Source organism: Zonotrichia albicollis, chromosome 5 (assembly GCF_047830755.1).
Source record: "Zonotrichia albicollis isolate bZonAlb1 chromosome 5, bZonAlb1.hap1, whole genome shotgun sequence".
NCBI classification, from domain to species: Eukaryota; Metazoa; Chordata; class Aves; order Passeriformes; family Passerellidae; genus Zonotrichia; species Zonotrichia albicollis.
In genome coordinates, this window is record NC_133823.1 from 44,806,728 (window position 1) to 44,834,076 (window position 27,349).

The 27,349-nt window shown below is 36.9% G+C and overlaps 1 protein-coding gene across 3 annotated transcripts in view; it reads left to right on the plus strand.

Moving 5' to 3' along the window:
* GABRG1 (gamma-aminobutyric acid type A receptor subunit gamma1) overlaps positions 1-26,563 on the plus strand; it is a 55,824-nt gene extending 29,261 nt beyond the window's left edge. For 2 of the 3 annotated variants that reach the window (XM_005490048.4, XM_074541550.1), the window contains exons 4-9: positions 8,018-8,238; positions 10,989-11,071; positions 12,243-12,380; positions 12,507-12,659; positions 15,747-15,958; positions 20,751-26,563. In XM_005490048.4, coding sequence (XP_005490105.1) covers positions 8,018-8,238; positions 10,989-11,071; positions 12,243-12,380; positions 12,507-12,659; positions 15,747-15,958; positions 20,751-21,029 — 1,086 coding nt within the window. In that variant the 3' untranslated portion in view covers positions 21,030-26,563. Of the gene's footprint in view, positions 1-7,738; positions 7,910-8,017; positions 8,239-10,988; positions 11,072-12,242; positions 12,381-12,506; positions 12,660-15,746; positions 15,959-20,750 lie in introns of all 3 variants that reach the window. The other variant, XM_074541551.1, reaches the window with a different exon arrangement.
* Positions 26,564-27,349: the final 786 nt, after the last annotated feature.

Here is a 27,349-nt window from a genome sequence, read left to right on the forward strand (position 1 = left end):
TCCTCATTGTTACGCTATGTATTTCTGTGACCTTTCCAGTTGCAGCTTGGCTCCACTCATTGCATCTAGAGATGTCCTACAGGTAGAATTTTGCACTTTTTCTACTGACTTATCTCTTGTTCAGGTTCTTCTTTTGTCTTCTCTTTCATTGGATTTCACACATAAACTGTTCTCTTTCACTTTCAAGGTACTTCAAAACCTGTCCTCAGCGATTTTTAGTTGTTTTTTTCTCCTCAAGAGGCCATTTTCTGCCTCAGATCTTGCTAGTTTCTGCTCCCATACTTTCAACTTTTTACATCGGTTTCTCCCAAGCTGCCCTTTATGCTTGAAAGAAACTTCCTATAAATGTCTGCAAAGCGACTTCATTGTTTCTCATTTTATTTCTGTTTAAACTTACTTTTCCTTTTGCTCATTTCCCATTTTTCCCCCTCTGTGAAGGTTACAAAATATCACAAAGAATTAAGCTCATGTTGTGCTCAAGTTGCTATCTGCAATTATGCCCCCGTTGGCTTTCCAAATCTTGCCTTTTATGTTAAATTCAGGCCATCAGCTGCTTGCAGAGGTTATGTGTCCTGTATAAGCAATATTGAGTGCCTGCATAGTTTAGTTATGATCTGAGATGATCAAAACCAAGAGTAATGTTAGTGTAAGTATTACATAGCACTTCGCTGAGAAGGTAGGGGTATTTACTAGTGTTAAAGATGACCCAAACAGCGCTTTACTCTTTCTTTTCACCCCAAAGCTGCACAGACTATGTCTCTGTTCTGATATATAGTTTGTCTTTATTTCCTGTGCCCTAATACCCTCTCCAAATGCTTTCTGTCTTCTTCAGCTATGTTGTGTCCCTTGTGTCTGCAGCTAAGACAAGATCCATTTAGTTTTTTGTCTATACCTCTTATCTCTGTGTCAGCTGTAAAATAAATATTTTGAAGAGCATCACACACCTGTTCTTTAATTCCTTATCTGTCTGTCTGTATGGACATATGTCATGCTGCATTCCAGTTGTGTGAATAATTCTGCAGGCCTAGATTTGAGCTGGGTTTTGGAGAAGAGGCAGAGGGTGTGCTTTGATTGTTGCAGTAGTTGTGATAGGGGTTGTACAACATCTTGTTGTGATAGGGGCTGACCTCAGCAGTGGCTCTTATCACAGGGGTTTCCGTGGCTGCCTCCGGGCCGTGCACCAGCGAGAGCTGCTGTAATTCACTGGCCCCTACAAGGGGGCTGACACTACAGAACCTCCTTCTCTCTGAAGCCAGGCAGATACAGCTGGGTGTTTCTCTCCTCCCGGTCTGTGCTACAGGAAGTTCACTTTGCTGACAGGGGAATGCTCTGGAAGCCTTGTCCTGCAGCAGCGCCTCCAAACTGTTTACCAAGAAAGTAACCCTACCCCTGGAGAGAGCGTTCCTTGCTCCTTTGGCAGCAGGGCTGACTGCACTGACCAAGTTTTTAGGAATGGAATATGCTTTTGCTGATAAGTGAATACAGCTTCGCTGCCTGTTGACCTCAGCTTCCATTTTATTCTGGTTTGGCCTGTTTTTAAATTTCACCAAGTCTTTCACATCTGAGTGCTTATTTATACCACCATGGAGAATGCACGTTTAAAACACTTTTTTTGGGCTGTATTGAAATGTGTCATTCACAAGCATACAGAAAATGCTGATTGAGATGTTGCCTTTTTGAATAACAGTGGTGTCTCAAGTGTAGAGTTTTATCCCCACAACAGGTTATGTTCTTGAGACCAGTAAGGCTAGTAAGGAAGTAGAGGCTCCTTTTATGAAGTTCTTCATGGCTATACATGCTCTTATATATTATTTGTCTTGTATAGTGTAGCAGATGATTGGTGTTTGAAGATGATTTCTGCCCCATCAACCAGAAAACCAAATAGGCATACTGATTTTCATGTGGGATCATGTATTTTACAGCAGTTGCAGAGTAGAAGCCACAAATTAGTCTGTTTGCCATCAATGTTGGGGTTTTTAACCATGGCAGGAAAACCATGTACATTCAAGATCAAACAGTAAGTGTGCAGTTAGCCTTGCTTTGAAAACAGTTGCACCATACTGAATGGTGAAGTATTCCCTTTGCTTATAAAGAGAAACTACAAAGCCATGGAAGGCTTTGCTGTTAAAGTTGCCTGTGAGTCCAGTTTCGACTAGAGTGTCTCTAATTCCAGAAAGGTAAATGTAGCTGCTTACTTTAGAAGGTACAGTCAATGGAGCAGATTAATCAGTATTGACAATCTCTAAGCCAAATCCTTAATCGATTTATTAATGTGATTTTATATATATATGTATTTACATGTTTGGTGGTTGGTTTCTTTCTATTTTTGTGGGGTTCTTTTTTTGTTTAGTTGGGGTTTTTTTGTTTCAGTTTGGTTTTTTGTTTCAGTTTTTGGGTGTTTTTTGGTTGTTGTTGTGGTTTTTAGTTTTGTTTTGTTCTGAGTTCTCTAGTTTTTTCTAGAGTTTAGTGTTTGCTCATGAGAACTACTGGCTGAAATATTCAATATTCTGTTGAAAAGCAAATCAAAATTTTTTATATAATTTTTACCATGAGAACGTATATAGGTTTTATATATAACTTGTCTACTTCCTCTCCTCATGCTCTCTTCAAATGACCAAATCTGATGAAATAAAAAGCGTAGATTTTGCTGCAGTGCTTAAGTTTCTTTTCTAGCTAATCCTTTCACTATTGGCAAGATTTTAATGGTAGTTCATAGTCTACTAAACATTGAAATAAGTCTTGCCTTTGTTGTTTACATCTGTCAATTTGCATGTTCAAAATAAGGACTAGATTAGCACAGATGCCAAATTATGACGTGAAGAGTGAGATTTTTTCCTGAATTGTGACTATGTAGGTCTTGCTGTACTCCCTCACCTTCTGTAGATATGATTTGCCATATTTCCACTTACCCTGTGCATATGTTCTCATAGCATCCTCCAGTGTGATTATCTGTACAGTTATAGCAATCTGACTGATTAAAACTCTGAAAGCAGACACAGTGCACTACTGTTTACTGCATTAATTCTGTTCAGTGCATGGCTGCAGCATCATTAATGTAATATTACAGGTATGTGCCAGAAGCACTGTGGTTTGTTGGATCTGTTAGGTTTCACCCTAAGGTCAGTAAGTTCAGATTGCTTTAGAGACCAAACAAAAGTGGTTTAATAAACCAAAAAATTTTACTTTTTCTTTGGTCTCAGCCATGGGGACTAAGTTCTAAAAACATTGTTGGCCCTGAAGCAGCTAAACAAAACCTCTTTAAAGGGCTTTTAAAGTAACCGACCAGGCAGAGTAGCCACATTTTCAATATTTTGTTAAGAAAGGTTATACATCAAGGATAGGTTAAGTATTTTAATAAATTACTTTATAGCCCCTTATTGATGTTCAAAGAAATTTGAGTGAGGGAAAGGTAAAGGTTACGAGTGTTTATTGGCACCACCCTGGGCAGATGAAGATAAATTGACTAATGCTTGATGCTTTATTTTGTGCTTGCCTTTTAGGAAAACATGTGGTTACTGGCTTTGTTTATGACGTTTTTTGTTTTTAAAGTCTTTTCATCAGAGTATTAAATTGGTATTTAGTATTAAATCACATCTCTTATTGTGAAAACATACAGGCTGGTAGAATGCTTTATTTAGTTTCCTTTTCTTTTTTTTTTTCTGAAAAATTCCCTTCCTCACTGGCATTGAATTCCAGTTTAAGAAAATAGAATGCTGAATAGAATGATAAAACACCTGACTAAACTCACATCAAGTTGTTAGTTCAACTGCTTTGAGATGCTCCATGTGAAGCAGATTCCAAAATAGACCATTACAGGAACACTGAGGTGCCCTTCACACAAAATTTTGGATCTGGTAGAAAACCTGGGGTGGGTTTCTGAGCAAAGATTAAATGATAGGAATATATTTTTATTTATTTTTCTATTAAATTAGCTGGTAATTAGCTGTATTATAAGTCTGTAGTTTGCAAAAAATTTTTTTACTTCTGAGTTTGGTTTTGGAACTCTTCCTTGATTTTCTGTTCCTGAAAACAGAACTAGGCAACTTTCTTCTGTTCTCAGGCAAAATGTGTTGCATTTAACATAATCCAGCCAACAATTTAGCTACTTGTTACTTGCCTTCTCCATTCTTTTTTTTTATTCTGGAATATCAAATCAGTTGTTGGACTGTCAGGAAAAATATACAAGAATTCTTTTTTTCTTTTTGCTACATTTTTTCCTATCCTTATTGATATTATATTAGAATTTGTGTGCTGCAGTTTACAAAGAGAAACAATTGTATTAGATGATACCTGCCTCTCTTTCTTTCACAGCTTTCCAGCAAATAAAAAAAGCAATCCACTGACCTTTTTCAAAGTCTGACTTTAATTGAACTGTTCATGACAATGAAACATATTGAGGATTTTATTTATCCCCCTTCAGTAGCTGTTCCTGCTTTGTTTGAAGTACTTGTTTTTTTGTATTAAATGACTTCCACTCAGGCCATGAATCTGTTGGTCAGCAGTCACAGTTTGTGCCCTGCCTGGCCCTTTAATGGTTATCTCTGATTAGTCACACTGTTCCCAGCCTTTGGAGTTTGCTAAGATCTTTTAGAGAGGAAAGAGATGCAGGAGGATTGAAGTTATGTGTAAATAATTAGGCAGGTGGGCACTTCATGCCAGCTGTGAATAAAAAGTACTCAGAGATTTTATCAAATGCCAAATAGGAGCCAACATGTGCCATTGTTCATGGACCCTGTGAGGTTAAATATGAATAAGCTGTGACTAATGCAGCCATAGATGGATTTCACTTTATTCTGCATGCCTATTTTGCCATTAGTTTAATTTGAAAGAGAGGGTACTAAACCAATTTTTATAGTTGCACAGTGGCATTAAATGTTGTTTTATCAAAGACTAGTAGAAGTGATAGGAGTGTTAATTTTAAATTTTGTAAGAAAACAAGGAAAGTAAGATAGGTGGCTAGAAAGATTTGTTGCACTAAAAGAATATTGCATTAATCTTGTTGCTGTTATGCTTGCTTACGCAATCTGTGAAAAAAGATAGGGCTTTTATTAATCTTGTTTCAGAAATAAAGTACTCTCAGAAAAGACAGTGTGGTGATTTTTCTACCTAATTTAATTACTTTTAGGGACCCAGATTTCCCCTTCTTAAAAGGAAGTAGGAAATATTTTGGGGTAAGAATGTGATCACGTGTAAGATGCATTTTGTGAAGAATATGTGCTACCTCAAGATGTGTTATGTACCCTCAGAGAGGTCTTAGGGAGGCATAGGATAAATAGATACGCTGAAAAAGTATTTAGTAATGTCACCAAGGCAGATGGTAGATGTGGAATAAATGTTCTTGGGTGAAATCAGAGCACTGTCTCTGGGTCCCTGCAGAAGAGCAGGGTGAGCTGCTGCTGCCACCCACCATGAGGCTGCAGGTCCATGTCTTTCAGGTGGGATGCATGGTAGGATTATGCCTGTAGTTGGCTGATTCCAGAGGGAGAGGGAGAAGGATGTGTCTGACTGCCGAGGTGTGACCTTATACAAGGAGGACAGGTCTCTTCAGGTGTTACAAGAGGCTAGCACTTGGATCTCATTTGACCTTCAGCAAGATGCTTGGAAACAAGACATTACTAATCTGACATTAAATTATTGTGTACTGGGTTATTTTTGAACAGTTATAAATATATCATGAAGAATTATTCTTGGTTGTTTTTTTGTTTGGGTTTTGTTTGTTTGGGTTTTTTTGTTTTTTGTTTTCCCCAAGGGTTTTTTAAACAGCTCCTCTAATGCATGCTGGTTTAATCTGAGATGGAACTATTTTTCTGCTTAGTAGCTGGCTCAGTACTGCTGTTTGGAGTTAGCAGGATACAAACTTGCACATTTAATACTGAAAGGCAAAAGAATACAAGCATCTGAGTCTGCTGAGGCCATTTCCTTGTTCTTTGTGTTCAAAATAATCTTCCTTTTTTAGTCTAATTTATTAGGGTGGCTGGTATTCTACAACGAGCTGTGTTTTCTTGCTTGGGTGGATTTGACTATAATGACTTAGATAATTTTATTTTTTTTTTCAAACCAGGCATTGCTACTGTGAAGTGGCTGCAAAGAGTAGCACCTTCAAACTCAGATGGTCTTCACTTTTCTTACATTTCATCATGTCTGTTGATTCTGCTCACTTCTTTTTTCATTTCTCCTATTTGTATTGTAAAGGCAATGCATAAATCTTTGTTCATTCTGTCCCATTAAAGCCCATTAAAACACTTCTCTGGTGCACTGCCTTGGGCTCTCCTTTATACTACAGCAAGACAAGTTTCATTTTCAGTTGTAACTACAGATGAGCACAGAAAGTTGAATTTTAAGGTTAAACAGTTCCAGGGTTTTCACAGGTATCTAGAATTCTGTTTGCAGAAGAAGAAATAAGTCAAGGACTTGTTTTGACCTTCAGAATCTTCCTCTGCTGGTAGTGACTCTCAAGAAATATGCAAAGTTTTAGAACAAAGTCACCTTAAAACTACATTTTTATAGTATTTTTGTTCTCTCTGTCTCTCCACTGTTTGCGTTATGCATTACTTGTTCATAACCTTTGGAAAACACAGAATTACCAGGTGGTAATTCATCTGCCATACATCATAGAGCAAGAGGAAACCTCCCTCTAGCATATCTGTTTCCTGAATTTGTACTTGTCCCATCTGGAGAGGTGGGAAAATCAAGAGAGATTAAGATAGTCCTGGAATATCTGCCCTGGTGCTTCTCAAGGATGAGGTGCCAAATTTCTTAAACTCTCCTAAGAGATGGGTGGTATCAGTTGCTGAAGCTAGTGAGGAATCTGTAACTTGTACAGTTGGCTGCTATGATTGCTTAAAAGGAAAATGAACAAAAAAAATCCACTCCAATCAATGAAGCCTTTAGCTCTCATTTAAAACCAGAATTGATTGACTGCACTATGGGTTTTTATTGACCAAGTAAACAAGTGCTAACCCCTTTGGCTCAAGCAAGAGTGTAGACACCATCTCTTTCTCGCTTTCTCCTGTCAATTCAACCCATAACTGAGAGGTGAACAACCAGCACCAAGTGTTTCAGCTTGGCCTCCAGTTCTTTCCCTGCAGGGGAGGTGTCCAGTTCTCATTGAAGCCCTCATGGGGCAGCCGTGCAGGAAAGATCCCATCTGCTATGGGTACTGAGACTGTTGCCATTAAGGTCAGAGTATGGTCTAGAGCTCTGACAACACACAGAGCTGCTGAAGTGCAGAAACAACTGGCTGGATTCTTCAAAAAGAAAAATTATTTTATGCATCTGTATTGATATCCCTCTCAAGTCTTACTGTGTCAAGAATTATTTCATAAAATGGGGTTACCTTTTATCTATTTATTTTGTTTTTCACCTTTCTTTTCTGGCCATAAGTCTACAGAGGAATGTGATTTTCTATTACAGGACCTTCCTTGAGGCTTTAACAAGTAAAGTGGAATTTCTTTAGGGAAATTTCCATCTTGATTATGTTATGTATACTTTTGTGTGTACGTTGGTAGGTGTACAAGGCAGATGGTAACAGATAGTTCTGCAAACTGGCATGTTTGATTTCCACATATTCATGAATTCTTCATAATCTGAAATTTCTTGAAAAATGTTAACTTGTGTGTTGAAAAGTTTGGGGGAAAACATAGAAAGCTTGCTTTGTTTGGTTCTTAAAAGTATAGAATATCTGTCTTAACATAGTCTAACCCTGAAGTACTAAGGTTGCCCTTAAATTTCTGTCCAGGGCTCCCAGAGGTGATTGCAGTGTTCGGGAACCTCCAAGTTACACTCCCATCACATACCTTCTTCCTGAAGTAATCAGTGTGTGTCAGGGGAGAGGAGGTAGCAACAGAAGGCTGTGTGCATCTTTTGTCTCTCATTTTGGGTTCACTGGCTGCTGTCTGCTATGCAAATGGTAATGCAAAAGAGAATAGAGCAAGTGGCTTTGGAGTTATATATGAGTCAGTTGGCTTGCAGACGTTGGGAAATGTAAACATAGATATGGTTGTTTCTCTGTTTTTAGGAATACACTATAGATATAATTTTTGCCCAGACTTGGTATGACAGTCGTCTAAAATTTAACAGCTCAATGAAGGTGCTTATGCTTAATAGCAATATGGTTGGAAAAATCTGGATTCCAGACACTTTCTTCCGGAACTCAAGGAAATCTGATGCTCACTGGATTACAACTCCAAACCGTTTGCTTCGAATCTGGAGCGATGGAAGAGTATTGTACACTCTAAGGTGGGTTTTTATTATTTGGGTAGAAAAATAATCAAAACATATTCCTTTTATGATCAGGAATATGAAAATAATGAATATGAATCAAATTCCTGCCATCTCTTTTGTTATGGACAATAGGAATTTGCAAGGCATTGATTAAACAAGAAAAAAAAAGTTCATTTGATCATGAAAAAATTAAATTAATAGTATTGAAATATAATGCGGAGATAATTGACTAAGGACAAGTGAAGGTAATAGCAAATTTTGATCTCATTTAGGTGCAGGCAAGATTTAAAAAAGGATGCTATATAGTATATAGGATCTAGGTGGTCTGTCACTAATATATTGCAGATAAATTATTTTTGGTTGAAATACTTTAAAATCTAGTTTCCACCAAATGATATTCTGTAAGTAAAATATTAAATGCCTCAAATAATGTTTGATTGAAAGTTTGATTAAAGCTAAGGCCCCAGCCCTGTATGTACCACTTAACATATTTACGCTTGTAAGCTATTAAAATCAGCAGATCTGTTCATCCAGAATAGGCATAAACAAACATGTTGGTGATAATTCTACTTGGCAAATGGGAGATACTTGTGCTTCTTTTAACCTTAAGGCTATCTTTACTGCTTTTTGAGTCACTTTTCAAACAGTTCGTGAAAGGCTGTAGTCTAAGGAAAGTATTTTAGGGTCATCTCTGTCATATTTTCTAAATATACTGAACAAATCCTGTAATAAGTCAGGGGCTGACCAAGAAGTAGTCTATGCAGAGGATGCCATAAATATGATTTTGCTCTTAAGAGTTTGTTTATTTAGTTAACTATTTAAAACAAAAAGTGGCACTTCAAATTACTTTCTTCTCAATCATTTATGCTCTGTTCATATGCAGCGTATGTTGTATGAACAATGTATAAATTTCTCATATATCAATTGTAAGAATTAGAATGCTTTACAAAGATTCTCTTCACTTATTTTTTTCTTATTGTGCATTATTTGGGAGCATACAGACATCCCTGAAGAGCTCTTTTTAAATGGTTTATTATGCCAGTTGGTGTTTATAAAAGTCTCTAGAGAGCCTCTTCTGTTGACGTGCTAATTTTTTTTTCTTTTGCTAATTAGCAATTGTAGAGTCATACTTGGACTTTACCCTTCCATTGTCCATTCATTTTCAATGAAAAAAAATTCTTCTAAAGAGATTCAAAGTAACACAAAAAATAAATATCAGCAAAAAATTAAGTGAGCCCTCAAAGAGCAATAGGTTAGAATTACTGTGTCAGAGCATGAGAAATAAAGTGCAATGAGCTGATAACAGAACAGCAAGAACAGACTGTTACCCTGCACTGCAACACACAAACATCTGTATGGGTGAAGATATGGCCTGGATTTGACCTAAGGTAAAACAACATTTGAGAGGTTCATATCTGGCTTGTTGAAGGAACAATAATATGATCTGACAGTTCTCCAGGTTAGTGGGCTCCCCTGTATACCCTTTCTTTCCTTGTTGGTAATTGAAGGGGCAGACGTGGTGAAAATATGAACCAGCCTTACTGAATCTCTTCTGAGGGTGTGCCATGGTCTGTCCATTGCACCTTCTGTGATTTCAGATCTAGTTGTAGTGATTTGGACACCAGGTTCGGCTTGTTTTCTTTTTCTTTGAGTGTTTAACTATGCAAAAATTGAAAGTGGACAGTAAAGGCAATAAATGCATAGATCATAGCTGACAAATTTGAAAAGCCTCTCCATAGTGATGCAAGTATTCTGCTTGAAAGTGTGGGGAAGGGTCTTTCTTCCTCTCTCTAACAGGTTCCTTATAAACCTTTGGTCAGGTCATAGTGGCAGTTTGTGTGGAATAAATACTTTGTTCAGAGACTTGTAAAACTATCTGGCAGCATGTCTCAGAGCCTTTTCCTATCTCTTGTCTAATATGTAGGCATTGCACACAGTCAAGTATGTGAGCATTATGGCAATTTTTAAAGTTGATTTTAGAAGACATTCTGCCTTTCTATACAGTGCTGCTAACAAAGGAGGAGGTATTTTAAATGCAAAGAAGTCAGTTTGAAGTCTAGCCCCTTGCTTTGGCTTACTAGTGAAAGGTAGCAGAGCTGGGTTTTGCACTTATTCCTTGGAAGTCATGCGGAAATTCATGATAGCATTTTCAAAAGCAGAAAGTGATTTAGTTCAGACAGTTATGAGTCCTAAACCAGTTCTAAAATGTTTATAAGTTGTAAATGATTTGAATGCTTTAGACATTAAATAAGTAGAAATATAGTTTGTTTTTCCTATCCAAATGCTTTTTTCACCAGAGCTGCTTCCATGAGTATAGAGCAAGTCCAGTGTGCCCCACAATGTTTCTCTTATGCAAAGCCACCAGATACAATGATGACAAATGCAATGTGACTTGATAAATGTGTTCTACAAAAACTTCCTTTTTGTGCTATCATAATCTCCTCTCTTTCCCCTGTCTTCAGACCCTAATTTTTATCCCCTGCTGCTTGTAGAGCTGAGAGGTGCCTCAAAATCAACTGAAATTTTGGAAATGGCTTGAAATACCAATTGAAACAACACAGATCCTCAAGTTGCATGCAATAATAATTCCTGTTTTGTTCTTTGGTACTAATGCTGGATGTTGTTTTTCTGATACACAGGAGGCTATTCATAATATCCATTAATTGGCATAATTTATTTCAGTGCATATTATTTACTATGTAGTATAAAGTGTCTGAATTCTTGAATATAACCTATTTTCTTCTTCCCCTTCCTTTTCTAATTAGATTGACAATTAATGCTGAATGCTATCTTCAGCTTCATAATTTTCCTATGGATGAACACTCTTGTCCTCTGGAGTTTTCAAGCTGTACGTAGTAAAACACTTTTGTCCTCTTTACATTCAGCTTTATATTTACTTAAATTTTGTCATCAGGAGAGCAAATGTTTCCTTTTTAAAGCCTTGAGGCAAAAGAAAGAACTGACCATTCATATTTTGACTGGATTTATTGTATTATTTAATACACTAATGAATTACTTGAATCGCATGTATTTTTTGCAACTTTAAAAATAGTCTTTTTGCTTAGGAGTCTAATACAGTGGCTATTACAGTTAATGGAAATGCACTGTCCTGGAAAAACTTTGTTTCCTTATGCCTGCAACTTTGAATTAGTTCCATATGATGTACTTAAAAGGAAGGATAAGATATGTCTTCTTCAACTGGCTTCTATAAATGCTGAATCAGTAGAAGTCCTTTTCCTTTTTAGTTTATATGAGCAAAACCACTGTCTTCAGGCTCTATTTTTGATGCAAACTATGTTAAAAAAATCCTAGGAAATTGTGCTATTGTATTCATACAATCATTAATATTGGAGAAAAACTCCAACATCCAGTCCAACCTATAACTGAACACCAACTTCTCAACTAAACCGTAGCATGAAGTGCGGTGTCCAGTTGTTTCTTGAGCACCTCCAGGGATGGTGACTCCACCAGTTCCCTGGGCAGCCCATTCCAATGCTTCACAACCTTTCAGTGAAGAAATTCTTCCAAATATCCAGCCTGAACCTCCCCTGATGCAGACATGAGGCCATGTCCTGTCACCCTGTTGCATGGGAGAAGAGGCCAACTCCTGTATTGCTACAGCCTTCTATCAGGTGGTCTTCCCTAAACAATCAAATTAGGTAATAAGAAGTGTACTTTTAAGCTCGTCCTGATAATTTAATGATAATGTAATGACATTCATGTTTTAATTGTGATGATTCTGAGCCAGTTTTTATTACTGGAGTTTGAGAATACCATGTAGATATTTTCTAAACATTTGTATTTACACAGTTTTTGGTTGATTGTACATTTACCTTGACTTAAAATTGAGACCATTTATTTTGTGGTTAAATTTTAAGTGTATCAAAAGGAATATAGATGGTCTCAAATACACTTAATGTACAGCTCTGTTTTAATTTATAAGTAACTTCAGAGATCAGAAAATGTGCTTTCTATGTACATTCTATGGCTTAGTGATTGATTTTTTTGTTTCATTCTAGATGGATATCCCAGGAATGAAATTGAATACAAATGGAAGAAAACATCTGTTGAGGTGGCAGATCCAAAATACTGGAGATTGTATCAGTTTGCATTTGTAGGGCTACGAAATACAACTGAAATTTCTCATACCTTGTCTGGTAAGGCAAAGTGTTGAGTTTTATTTTGTGCAATATCTATTTAGATCAAAACTAACATATGAGGATACAACTGAAAACTATATTATATGTCATATAAATATATTTTATTATTTTTTCAATTTTTAGGTGATTATATTATTATGACAATATTCTTTGATCTCAGCAGACGTATGGGATATTTTACAATTCAGACATACATTCCTTGTATACTCACAGTTGTTCTTTCATGGGTGTCATTTTGGATCAATAAGGATGCAGTTCCTGCAAGGACTTCTCTGGGTAAGAATGTCTTTTTTCAGCCTTGAAGAATCTGGTGCTCCTAAAGAAAACAAATGTGCAGCACATTTGCTTTCCCACAATTATTCCCCTTCAGATTGTGACCATTGGTCGTTCTCTCTTGAACTGCAACATTGGGAGTAGGAGAATCCTGCTGTAGTTGCGCGGCAGAGTTTAAGGAAGCAAAGCTGAGCGTGGAAATAATGATCCAAGTTTGTCAGTCTGCTGTTCTTCACATAAATATGTTTTTTATTCTTTATGTTTTTTTATAATCTCTGGGGACTGTCATGTGGCAATTATTAATCTGACACTTAGCGTCATGGAACAAATTGAAGTCATTACTACATGACCAAAAATGGTGAAAATCTGGTTTAGTTTCTTTGTTGGTTTTTTTTTTTTGTGTTGTTGGCATTGGTTTTTGGTTGGATTTTGTTTGTTTGTTTCGGGGGTTGTTTGTTTTTGTTTGTTTGGGGTTTTTTTAGTAGAATCATTCAATTATTCTTTTAGACCGAGGATAGGACAGAAAACTTGCAACCGAAGTTACACTTCAAGAAGTTAGGTCTATAATTCACAAAAACTCCTGCTTTTACTACAGACAGTCGGAAGTGTTTGGAAGTTCTAATACAAGGATAATTCTGTGTTAGTGTCATCTTGGCTGACCTGTTTAGCTCAGCATCAGTCTGCTAAGTTTGACTATTTAGGAATCCTGTGCTGCCTTGGAGAAAAGTTGCAGTCCCCACATAAAGCCTAATAAATGGGTACACAGAGTGCACAGGGCACAACTTTGAGCTTAGCAGGGACAGATAGTTGTAGTAGAACTAGTGACAGCAGTCTGACCTATTTTGGGGTCAAGAGCCGAGAGTTGTATCTTAGGAAGTTAGAGATGTGAGTTAATTTTCCTGATCAGCTGTATTGCTGTGAGCACACCATTCCCACCCTACAAGATCATTTGCTACCAGAAGCATGAGCCCACACTTTACCTCCCTGCCTTTCCCACTGAAACTGGACCACCAGCAAGCCTGCCAGATTAATGAGTCAAGAGAGAAAGTAAGCAAGGACAAGCATGGCTCAGTAGCCTAATGAAAAGGTAAGGGAAGAAAATCTCAGTCTTGGACTCTAACTTTATGTTGTTTGAAAGTGCTGCAAAATTTAGTGAAGAGAGTCTAATGTCTCACATAAATAAGTGAAAATTACTTTCGATAGTTTTAGACCTTGATGCATACATTTCTTCAGGTTTCTTTTACTCATTGAACATCATTGTGGATGCTGATTAGTTTTAATACAATAGTTATAACAGTTGGTATCCTTCTAATTCTGTATCCAGTTTTTTGTTTTTAGAAAGTACTTTTTATATGCCATGAACCTAGAACTCTGTGTTTGTTGTCACAGTTAAGCTGAAGATTTCAAGCTCTCAGTTCAGCAGTACTAGCCTTCATCTACTTGAGATGGAATACAAACTTTTGTAATATCTTATTTACAGCTCCCTGCAGGTAACTCTGAACTCCTTGTAAACATGCAAAAGCCATCACTTGACAGCTTGTAGGATGAGTTTTCTTACATGCAGATGTTCTGGAGAAGGAGAAAGAGAGTACCTGTCAAATAGACACAATTCTATGGAAAGAGAAATCAATACAAGAAAGCCAAACCTAAGCCAGGTTTGTTATGGCAGGTAGCTGTTTTGCTGTTGAAGGTTTGCTCCCTGTGACAGCCCCCTATGCCTTTTATATACCAGACAAGGCTGGAAAAATTTGTCTCTTTTTGTCCTCTCTGAATGGATGTCAGTACAGGGAATGGTGGGTGCCATTTCCCACCTGTAATGTGTGCTGGGGTCTGGTACCCTGAAAAGGCTGGACCTTTTTTTCTCATATCTGTTGGAAGATCCTGGAAGATTGTGGTTTCCCAGAGCAAAAGATTTGGGGTGATTACAGATATTTAAATATTTAGTTATACAGAGGAAATGCCAAATCAGTTTTCAAAAGTATCTGGTGGGAGTGAAGCACTTTTGAAGAACACTGGTTATCTGTTTGTCCCTTTAGGCATATAATTTCATTGGGAAATCTCTTGGAAAAATACTATTGCCTTCCTGTTGCAGGAGCAGTCCATAGCGACCAGTGATTCCATGCTTTGATTTCTGAGCCATAGACAGTTTTTGCCTGGTGTAATGCTTTTTTTTTTGTTTGTTTATTTGTTTTGTTTTGGTTGTTTTTGTTTTAGTTTTAAATAATCTTGTGCATGTAAATAACAAATTATTTGTGTGTTTAAGTATTGCTCTTCAAAGGAAAGGTCATACTTAATTTTGGACTACTGTGTAAATGGATTTGCATCTCCCTGAAGCATCAAATATAAGAAGAAAGTGTTAAAACCTTGTAAATGCTAAACTAATGAAGAGTGGTACAACTGAGTATATATTTTGAACACATAGTTATTAAGGCCAATTTGTTCTTCTAATTAGCTTGTATGTAAGTGAATCAGGGGGAACATTTTTTATTGCTTAGGACACAGTGTTGAAAGCATATCTGGTAACTTAGACAATGAGACCAGAAAGCTGTGAATGTCATCAAATTTGATCTTCTATGTCTTCTTCAGAAGGAGACAATTGGAAACATTATTAATTTTTCTTTTGTTTACCAAAAGCTTGAAATCATTGATAAATAATACACCTTTTATTTCTGAATGCATTCTTTTTAATAGTTGAGCTAAGGGACTTCCTTGTGCTTATAAAGTTTGTGTGCTTATTTGTACATTTTTCTACTGTATTTATGTGTACATTTCATGTCAGATTTATAAAATTTCACAAACTTAATCTCATTGTTTACTGAGTGTGAGTTGAAAATAGGATGGATTTAAAGGGAAGGGGAAATGTGCTGCTTTCTCTGTGATCCCAGGGAGGGTGCTGCATCCATAGGGAGGGATTCTTGCCATAGCACCGATGTACATGAATGTAATCAGTGGTGAACCCACTGACCCCTCCTCTGGGTCAGTCCTTATATGACTCATCAATTAAATAAGAGCTAATATGATTACTTTTTTTGGTGACGATTTGATTACCTATACATTTCCCTTTTTCTGTCTTTGTTTCTTTCTTTACAGGGATCACAACAGTGCTGACCATGACAACGCTGAGTACAATTGCTAGGAAGTCACTCCCAAAGGTTTCCTATGTGACAGCAATGGACCTTTTTGTTTCAGTTTGCTTTATTTTTGTGTTTGCTGCCTTGATGGAATACGGCACCTTACATTACTTTACCAGCAACAGAAAAGGGGTCAAAGGAAAAGAAAAGAAGGCAAAATCAAAGCCATCAGTAAGTTTAGGCAAACAGGAAAAAAAATACAGAGTGGTTTTTATTGTAACATTCGTTTTGAATGACTGCTTCTTAAGTAGAAAAGCTAATGTTGAAAGATAATTAACACTGATATTTATTTTTTCTTTTTTTTGCAGTTAGGGGATTGTACTAATTTTATGTCAATGCAACTAGTGAGCAAAGGGTTTAGATGATTTCACATATGTGAATGAGGACACATGAGCCTAAGGTGGAGAGTGGTTTGATATAATATTCCATGTCCTTGGTGCTTCTGGAACTGCCCATGAAGTGTGTGCCCGTGGAGATGGTTCTGTAGGGGCACAGGGCTTCTGAAAACAGCACCTGGCAGTCCACAGCTAAAACTGTATCAGTAAAGATAATGTGCATGCACTGAAGGTATGAGGATTTCTTTGGATCTACATCACCTAAGTCTTACAAAGCTTTGCAAAGGAAAAAATGCTTGTTATTGGCCAGTATTCTGAATCCCACTACAGAAATTCTATCTTAACTCTTTTCTAAATTTGCTTCCATGTTTCTTTCTGGTAAAATTAACCTTCTGCTTATACAAGTTGATATGTTTATGGTAAACCTCTACACATCTCAGGATCAAGCATTATTCAATTTTAAGAGTCTTTCTGCTTGTGTAGTAAGAGTATTGTAATTTCCAAAGAATTTATATGTATTGTTGAAAGTCATTACAAATACTTAAAGGTAGTCTTTAAAGCAAGAAAATATTGGAGAGAATAAGAGAAACGAAAATGTTATAAAGCCCCTTTCCAAGTCATCTCATTAAAAGATGCAGGAGCATACCTGAACCATAACACCAGTTGTCTTTTCTGGATGAAGGCTCAATACCAGCTCTGTATGAGGTGAAACAGAAATTGGTAACAAATTACAGAAGTAATTGCAGGTATGGAAGTGCAGAAATCCTGTTGTGAACCATATCCATTCTGCAGCTCATGTCAGCAAGGACTGGTACACCCATTCTGAGCAGCACTGCTATGGGCCTCTCTTTTATGGGGACACTGAGGCTGTTGGGGCTTGATTCCAGGGAAATGAGAGCCCTTAGGCTTCATTTGGTGAGCTGTTCCAAGGGGATCAGCTGTGTGTTTAGGACAAGGCCAGTGGTGAAGTGTTAATACTTCCCTGTGCTGCCTTGGTCGGATATTACTGTGATCCTCAGGGAATCCTTCACAGTCAGGAAAACTGGAAAATGGAAACCTCAAACCTGCGTCCTGTTAGTGGTAGAAACACGTGTGGGAGCAACAGAAGGAGAACACAGGCTTTGGCAAAGGCACAGTTGAGTTTTGAGGGTAAAAGGTAAGAGAGCATGTGGGGGCATCCCAGTGTCAGCACAGCAGATTCAATTTCAGGTTGCTGTTGCAGGGAGGTCTCAACAACGCAGGGAGCTGAGTAGGTCTGATAGGCATGCACCGCACAGAGAAGGCAAAGATATCAGGATGTACTGCTGTATTCAAACCAGGCAGATATTAAAGATCAGCTCCTGACAAATGGAAAGAAACTGAAGCAGTTTGCAAGTATGCTCTATTGAATGAAATAATGCCACTTTGCAGAATCTGTTCACATATCACCCATGTGTGCAATAATCTGCCAAGTGCCTTGAGATTTTCAGTGCATATGAAAATTTTAAATGCAAAATAATGATATAGAAACTATGAAACTTACTGAATAAATAGCTGGAATTTGCACTAATATTAAAATTAGCAATATAATACTAAAATACTGTTCAGTTGTGTTTTACTGGGTTCTTAAACAATGCTTTTTTATTTCTAAGTTAAAAAAAAAATCTTTTTCACAGAGTTTTTTAAACATGTTATGGCTATAAGACCATACAAAATAAAGAGATTACACAAAGAAAGGGAGAATTAAATTTAATGTACCTAGATGCAAGGATTCTAACTTGGTAAAAGCTTTTCTGGTGATGTTTTATAAAAAGATGTGACTTTTCTTGCTCCAAATAAGTAAAGAAGGCATCTAATTAGTTAATAAGTCATACCATTACAAATCCTTTTCTTTTTATTCTTTTTTTTTTTCCTTTTCTTTTTCCCCCTTTATTTTTGTCAAGGACTTCTATTAATTATTTTTGTCTTGTAGTTATGGATATGCAACTCAAAACAACAGTTTAATTCCTTCTGAAAACTCACAAGTTATTTTTTCCTTGGGAAACTTGCCTTGCATAGATGTTTTATTTCTACTTCAAAATGCAATAAATGGTTACTATTCCAGGAACTGATGCCAGTAAGCCACAATAAATGATCTTGTGGAAAAAATGGCAAGATTTTGCAAATGATTACAGCAGTATAATCTTACAAAATATGTGCTGGCATCATTTAAGAAAGGTAGTATGAATTGGCTTATGCAAATCCACGTTAGTAAGGATAATGAGTTTGGGCAGGAAAGATTAAACTTAATTAGTTATGGATCATGTTCTGATCATCATTTCACCTGAAATGAATGTATCACCTGTGCCATGTTCTCCACAGACAATGGCTGTCTTTTGTACTTGTATCAGAGTTATTGCAGCATAATTGGGGTTTGATCCTATCAGACTGTAGTATAAATGATCTCACAATACATGCTGTTTTATCTACAATTTCAGTAGGCATATCCATAAAAAGTCTGCATGTACTTCTATAGCTACATGTTGTGAGTGTTCTGTTGTTTTGGTTTTGGTTTTTTTTCAGTTTCTTCCAATTTATATAAAGGCATTTTCTTGTTAGTGTTGGTGTTGGTCTTTTTTCCTCTTTTCCCTCTCGTTGCCTCTTAGACATATTTTATGTATTTTCTGTAGGTAGTTAAGCCTACAGGATGACTGTGTCTGCCTCTCTCAAGCCACCTCTTCAAATTTGTAATTCAGTAGCCACCTCCAGTCTCTGCTGGTGATGTGAACAGTGGAGAGCAGTACTGTAATTTTTTCTTTCTCCCATCATGTTTCTGTGTTGAGGATTCCTCTTTTACCCCACTAGTAGAAATAACTCATGCCATAAAACTTACATGGGCAAAACCAACAGTGAGCAGAGCAGAGTAGGTGTGAATCAGAAATAGGCATCTTTCCCTGTTTATCTTCAGCAGAATAAAGACTTCTTCTTAATTAAAAAAAAAAAAAAACCCTGAACCTATTTTTCATGTTTTGTAAAAATAATCCCTCTTTGCAATGCCTCAAATTAGGATAGAGGCATGTAACTCCTGTTTCTTAGTATTGTCAGTATTTTATCATAACTGAAAAGAATAATGAGGTTCTTCAGGATGATAATTAGCTCCCTAGGTCATCATGTATAATCAGTTTTGAAACAGCATTCTGTGTGAAACTTTCCCTGATAGAGACACTTATTAAATAAAGCTATTTGAAAACATGGTGGATACTGCACTGCATTAACACCATCCCTTGGGATATTGGGTAAAATGCCCCTGAAGCAAAAGAGTGTCACCTCAACAATGTATAGAAGTCTGTGTACCGGCCAAAGTAATTCCTGGGAAGTGGGACAACAGGACTTTAAAGCATAACAAGAAGCTAAATGATGGCTTCCCACTTTCCATATTTTTTTCATGTGTTTCAATTGTCTATAATGTATAATTGGTTAATAATATCCAGTTAGATTTTCTCACTGCTTCCTTTCCTGCTGTTTTATATCCTTACATAACAAAATATGAAGAATGTGAAAAAGAGAGAACACAATATAAGAGTAGTGTTAATATAACCGTTCTCCTTGGTCTGAAGATTTTAGAAAAGATGCCAAATGTGGGGTGGGGTAAGTTGAAAGAATATTATGGAATAGTTTAAAACAGCTGTGAGATTTAGAAGGAGAAGATAAAGGACAGATGAAGAAAGAGAGTATACTTTGAAACAATCAGGAAAAGAAGGATGATGCATATAAAACTGTGAAGAAACAAAGAAATAAAAGGGGAAAATATGGGTTGTGTTAGTGTCGGTAAAAGGTGGAAAGGCAAAAGTCACAAGTAAGGGAATAGCAAACTCTATATGTACTAGGCAATTAGCCACCCAGATTTTTTCTATGAGAATTATAACATTTTACACTGAGTTTTTATCAGATACCAGAAGGTTGTTACGACCACAGAAAGTAAAAGTAAGAATTGAGAACTAAATGCACTGGTGACTTGAGTGGCATTCTCCTAAGGAGTCACGTCTTGGATTCTGAAGGTGGGCTGTATTATTCAGGGATTTAACATCTGAGGGTTAGAGGGCATAGCCTGGCCTTACATGTCTCCATGTCTCAGTCTGTTAAACATCCCCAGCGATGCTGTGTTAAACCCCTTAGCTTTTTTTTTTTTTTTTTTTTTTTTTTTTTTTTTTTGTGAAAATGTAGCTTCCAGAAACACATCTAGTCTCCTAAGGACTCCAAAAGATGGGAGGACCATAATTCCTTTGTTAGTGGTGATTATAGCCTGCTTGTGGACTTGGTTGTGACCCAGTTGTCAAGAAGTGACTGACTTCAAAATGTTTGTCTGTGTTGTGTAGATGGGATCAGCTAACCCTGTCCGTGTGACTAATTATCTACTATTCCCAAATCCCAGCACAACCCAATTTTCACTGTGGCAGGTGAAAGTAGTTCATGGTCTTTTGCCTGCATGCACTAATTACATATAGCAGTTCATAATTTTCTAAGCTCCCCAAACTGTTTTCTTTAATATGAGAATTTCTGTATTTTTTAGTGAAGGCGATTTTATTGCCGGGGAAATCCTATGGAATTATTTAATGTGAGGATAAAAGCACACAAAACTATATTTCCCTTTTTTTTTTTTTTTTCTTAAGAAACCACCTGCAATTGCTGTTCGACCTGGATCAACACTAATTCCAATGAATAGCATTAATCATCTCCCTGAACGTGATGATGATTATGGATATGAGTGCCTAGAAGGAAAAGACTGTGCCAGTTTCTTCTGTTGTTTTGAAGACTGCCGCACAGGATCTTGGCGAGAAGGAAGAATACACATCCGGATAGCAAAAATTGACTCCTATTCTCGAATCTTCTTTCCAACTGCCTTTGCATTGTTCAACCTTGTTTACTGGATTGGATATCTTTATCTGTAAATTTCAGAGGTTTGACAAACTCAGAAAAAAAATATTAATTGAATAGTCATTAATACTTTTAACTGAGCAAAGATTGGAGCTGGTCCAAAATGACTCAAATTGTTTGTATGCTTTAAAAATTTGAAACAATGAAAGGAAATATGATGATGTAGTCTCCCTCTTGTGATCAACTGTAGAACTGATACTCTGTTTTGAAGAGAACATTTTGAAATAAATATCCCTAAGTTTTCTCTTTCCTTAACACACATACATACTTTTTTTTTCCAGCTCTAAGAAAATGCAGAATCACAGGCTATGCTATTTAACTGAACCAACCTACATAAGCTCTCAGTTTTAATCCTAAATGACAATTCAGAAGGATTTTGTAGCATCTCTTACACCTTTGCAAAGAAAGCCTTAATTAAATGGGATTAGTTACTCTCATCCATTTCATCCATAAAGTGATGATTTTGTTAATCCCTAATTTTAAAAAGTTGAAATGTAACATTTCTCTTTTCAATCAGCCATTTTTTCTCTCCAGTATGTTAAAAAGTGTGATTAGATGATAATTAATCAATTCAGATTTATACAGAATGCAGATATAAGAGCAGCAAGGAATGGATTTATCAAAACACCCAAGAATAATTCTGAGCTTGTCTTATCCTGACCATGGTTAGAGACTTTTGGCTTTCAACCTTAGATTACATTTATATCTGTACTCCATTTCCTGTTACTTCCTTGTCTTGAGTTCCCCAAAGTTGTCCAAGAGGTCTACAATTTTCCAAAATTCTTATCCAGCTGCCATTGCCTGCTCATTTCATGGAAAGCAGACTGGTGTTGGCCCAGATTCTGGCCATTAAGCATAATGATCTTCGCATACTCAGTGTTGGCGAAAAAGTTCTACAATTGGAAAAATTTGTATCAGCAGAATTTGGAAGTGCTGTAGTCCTTGTACTCAAAGTCGCTGTGTTAAATCCCCAGTCCTAAGAGTTCAGTGTGTGATCTGGTCCCCTTTGCACTCAGCGTGGTTTTGTAGATCTGGTTTGTTACTGCACATGCTGCTCACTGAGCCAAAGCCAAGTGGTATGAATGTATTGAATGTGTGGAGTGGGTTGCTGGGTAATTACCACTGATATTTGTTAGTTTCTAATGGAAAAGATGTGTTATGCAGGGGGGTTAAAATAATCCTTATGCATTGCTGAATCTTCTCCAAGATGGGATACATCCCCCCAAAATCATAGGACCAGCTGCCCATCCTTCCCGTGGTAGAGCTTTGGTAGAAATCCTTCAGTAGTAGTCTTTCTGGACTGACCTCTTGGTGTTGACTATTGCTGCCTGGCAGCATTTGGTATCTAATTTCTATTTCTAAATCCATTGTCTTCACTATAGAAAAGTGCAGTCTTTCCTCCTTTCTTAAAGACAAATTGGTCTCAAGTGATTTTGCAAAAATCGCTGTAAAATTAAGATATGCATTAAGTAAAAGTCAGCATTACACAGAAGACCTTACAGATCTTTAAAGAGGATTAATGGGATTAGTATTTGGCTGTAGGTAAGGATGTTCAGTGCTAAAGATAAAGGCATGATTAACAGCTAAGAATAGAAAATGTTACATTAAGGGCTCTCCCTCTTCTCCCCAATATTTCTGTTGAATATGCTCCCTCCTCTGAATTTCTCAGAAGGGATTACTGTATTTATAGTCTAATTGGTACCAGACATAGTAAGATATGATATACAATACACATTTCAGAGGAAATGTTATTCCAGTGTTCAGCCCCAAAGTTCAATAGAGAGTGTGAGATTTTGTGCAATTGTTGTGGAAGGAGGTGTGACAAAAGATCCAACTTTAATGAAAACTTTATTTCAGTATTTAGCTGATGAAATATAGGAGTGGTTGAGAGAATCTGAAAGCCCTGATGATGAGGTTGGCTGGCATTATTTGTGGTATGACATTTCTGAGTACCGGCTCTCCTGACTGTTGGACTGAGTGTAGAAGTGTGGCATCATTAATGGCACTGATCTGCTCTAATATATTGAGCAGGTTTGTTAGAGTCTAATTTTCATTAAATGTTCAGTCCAAAAGAAACATGTCAGTTTTTATTCCATAATGTAGGTTGATGCTTTTTGACAGCATGCTGAACACTTTCCTCTGTAGGAGGGATGAAGGTGGCTTCAGCAGTATGTTGGATGTGTGCTTGAAAAGCAGTCAGCTTGCTGTACAGCGCAAGGCCCAGATTTAGTGAGTTCCTGAGGTTCATTAATTCACCTTTAAACAAAGGAAACTTAAAAGAACTTGGCATTTCACTAGAGGAAATACAAATTTCACAGCCTGCTCTCCTCTGGCTCATCTAGTTAGCTTTTTCTATTCATGTGCTTGTCAGTTGCCAATCAGCCTCCAGTGACTGAATTGGAGAACTGAAAACATTCAGAATTGGCAAGGGATGCATAAGAAGTCTTTCATCTCTAATTTCTATGGAACAATGTAGTGGAGTATTAAACCTATTGAGTGTTATGGCTGTTTGGCTTATGGCTACCCTTGCTTCTGTCTGTTGACAAACTATTCTGTGTACTTCATTTGTTTCTGATGAAATAATTTTAGTTTCTCATAGTACTGTGAGTGCAAATAGGAATGAGAATGCAGTGAACTGTTACATGGCATGTAATAAATGTGTAATTTTAGTCCTATGCATTTCTTTCTAATCTGCATGTAAGCACTTGATTCCAAGAAATCTTAAGTGATACTATAAAAAAATAGCAAGAAACAGACAGTATAATTAATTGGAGTTAGGTGCTGCAATCATTTTTCAAACTTACCTGGATAAAAATTTTGTTTACTCTTAGCTGGGGTCATATTTTTTGGGAGTCATATTATTCTGACCATTACTTCATAAGCACACACTTAAACATATTCCTAATTAGTACTGTTATTAGACCAGAATTCAGAAAAGGGAGTTCTTATGTACTGTCATAAAGAGTGATGCTATCACGAATTGATGCCATTAACACATGCTTAATTTGCACTAATTTCAATAATGAGTGTTCAGTAGCTCAAATAATTGAACATTAAGGATGTGAACCACAGCCTTTTCAGTAGGAGATTTTCTCATTGAAAGAGAGGAACATAAGAGGAGAATTTGCTGTAAAGGCAGAGAGGGGAAAAAGTCTGGGAAAACTGTTTTATACTGCACCTATCTTTGGCATATCTTGAAATGTATTTCTCAAAAAAGAGACTTTTCCTTGATATTTCTGTATTAGTGTTTACCAGTTTTCTGTTTTAGTAGTGAGTACAGTTCAGTGTGTTATTTTTTAGTAAGGTTCTGTCTATGATTGTAGCTCACTGAACTTTAGTGCATGTCTTCTGTGTCTGAATAAATCTGTTTTATGTAGTGGCAGTGCAACCAAAGCATGAACTCTGGGCAACGTATTTTGTATTCACACGTTGATGTGCTTCAAAGACTTTAACCTTATCCAGTTTTCTGGCATTCAGAGATATAGGATTGTGTTAGACTTTGAAGGAGAATCACCTCCAACAGTATTTTTAAAACTTTCTTTTCTTTATTTAGTATGGTAGTAAAACATTTGTTTAAAATCGGTATATGAATTGTGCTTTGTAATTTGTGAACACCTTACAATCAAAAGAGAACAGGAGGAGTCTGGATTTAAATATCTCTCTGCCTAAAGGAAGATATGTTTCATTTAATTGTATCAGTCATAATTTCTGTCTGCTGTTTCCAAATAGCTGAGAACTAGTGCAAATACACTTTTTTGTTACTATAATTATTTTGGAAAAATTAATTGTAGTTTCTCTCAGTTATAACTTAAATATGATCTTTCATTTTTATGAAATAATTCTGTCTTTTTAGTCATTATAATAGATACAGAAGATAGAAACTAATGTACAATTCCACAGCTGAAAAATCCAAAGCCAGGAATCAGAATTACTGTGTTTCTGTTCCTAAAAAAGCTCAGTGGATGTCCACATGCCTCATGAATGCACTGGAGGGGGAGGCTGACTCACAGGGAGTGATAGAATACTCTCCAGACTGTAGAAAAGGCTTTTGCATTGGTTCATGCCACGAATTTGCTACAAAAGTGGTTCAAATGAAGGAAAGGAATGGATCTGTCCTCCTTTTTTCAGTGATCTCTTATTTCTGCCTCATTTCAGTCACCAACAGCAGTTCAAATTTTCTGTTTGCTGCCAGATGAAACAAAATCAGAAAAATTATCTTTATTTTACTCTTAGTTGGTTAATATTTCACACAGATAGGTGGGATCATCTGACTGAACACACAAGATTATGACCAAGTTTTTCTCCAAGACAGGTGGTGGGAGTTTGCAGCTGGAGGCTGAAGGATGGCTTGTTGTGATGGGCATTTTTCATTCAGTTGCGAATCTGCACTGAAAACTAGTGGGAGGAGAGGAAACAATGGTATGAGGGAAAGATTGATGGTGGCAGTGATCCCAGAATCAAGTTACATGGATCTGAGTGACTTACATTTAGTTCATAGGCTTCTCACTGGTATTTGTGATAATTCCCTTGATTTCTCTGCAACATAATTAAATATTCCTAATGTTTTAAATAAAAAGGAAAATATTGTGTATTTCCTATACAGTAACTACTGACTGAATGGACAATAGAAAGTTATCTTGAGTTAACATTCTGGTGAACTGTTAACAGAGAAAACAGAGATCAGGTTAAATGAGAAAAAGCTCTTATTTATTCTCTACTTATTATTGGAGATAAAACAATTTTTAAAATTACTGAGCATTAATTAGTGCAGTAGGCACTGGGAAGGGCCTAGTACCCAGTCTAAACTGCTGTTAGCCCCCTCAAGGGCTAAAATATTTGGGAATAGAAACCTGACTCAGACTGCACTCAGTTATCATCCCCTATTTCCATCAGGAAGTGAGAAAGATGAATTGTGATGATGCCAGACATGATCTAGGATAGCTGGGGTGCTCCAGGGAGGTTGGTTTCTGTTTAAAAGGAAGGGTCATTTCTGCCTGAGACTGTAATTTGAAACATTCTTCCCTCAGAAGATGCATCTGTGCTGTGACTTCCATGATGATGGAAAAGCATCCCTGCACTTAGTGTTTATCTTTGCACAAGAGCAGTTTCACTGAATTGACTGTCCTGCTGTGAGGCACTGAGATATTCCCTGTGTGCTATAGAAGAGTTTTGGTGCACTCCTGGGCAAAATGTTTAAATCTTGTCACGGGGATCAGTCACAGTTCTCTTTTGGATGTTATGATGCCTGTGAAAAGGCAGTAAATGAACTTTTGATTTTACTTACTAGTAGAACTCGCTGAAAAAGCCAGAGGGGTAATGAAGGCTTTAGCAGAAATCTCAGATGGCCCTTGGAGAGAGGAGATTGGCTAAAACTGAAGCAGACCAAATGATATAGCCCTTTTTACCATAGATGGGTCCAGTTCACTAGTAATGTGTTGATTCTGAAAAAAATGTGAAAGCTTCATGGTATTTTAAGGGGTAAAAAAAAAAATCTGTAAAATTCTTATTCCCCTTCTCAGTGAGTAATCTTGCTCTGCCTGCAGACTGTGCTTGTGGGACATCAACCTCACTTAGGCTGTGTGAGGAGAGCCATGGGGGATGTAAGAGAGAAGACCTGTAAACTGTTCTACCTTTCTCAGCTCCTTTTCTTAGTCAAGAAAAAAGGTTCAGAAGGGTAGGCGTATGGCATGTGCACATGACAATTTTTCTACTGACAACAGGGCCTGGGTCCCCCTGACAGGATCAAGAGGGATGAGACTGCTCACAGTAATAAGGCTTTTCTTTTGTAATTCTTTTTAGTAGCTACTTTTCCATACATCACTGCAGGCCTACCTGAGATTCAAAATATTTTTCAGGTTGAAAGTAATTCTTTTGTGTATTTCTGGCTTCATACAATGTCTTTATCATCAGGGTTTGAGCATTGCTGAATTCAAAAGGAAATATTTCCTTTTGAAGTTTCCTTGTCCCGGCATTGCAGATCGGAAATAACTTCCTGCCAAACACTGGAAAAGTGATTTTCAGTTGATGCTGCTAAGGAGGCAGACTGGTTCTCAGGGGTGACATTAGGATTCCTATGTCATTTAGACATGAGAATGTTGAAGGCTGTTAAAAGCAATGACCAGTGCTGCCTCCACAGAGGATGTATTACTTTTGCCAATTTGATATTTAAAAACAAAATCTAAAACTGTTACCGTGGGTGGGAAATGAGGATGAGTCATTATTTTACTACAGATATCCATTCCCTTTGAAATGTTTTTCTTCCTTAGGAAGATGGTTTATAGGAGTCTTTTGGCTTGTGAAATATTCAGAAAAAAGGTGATGGTCTCTTTAAAGT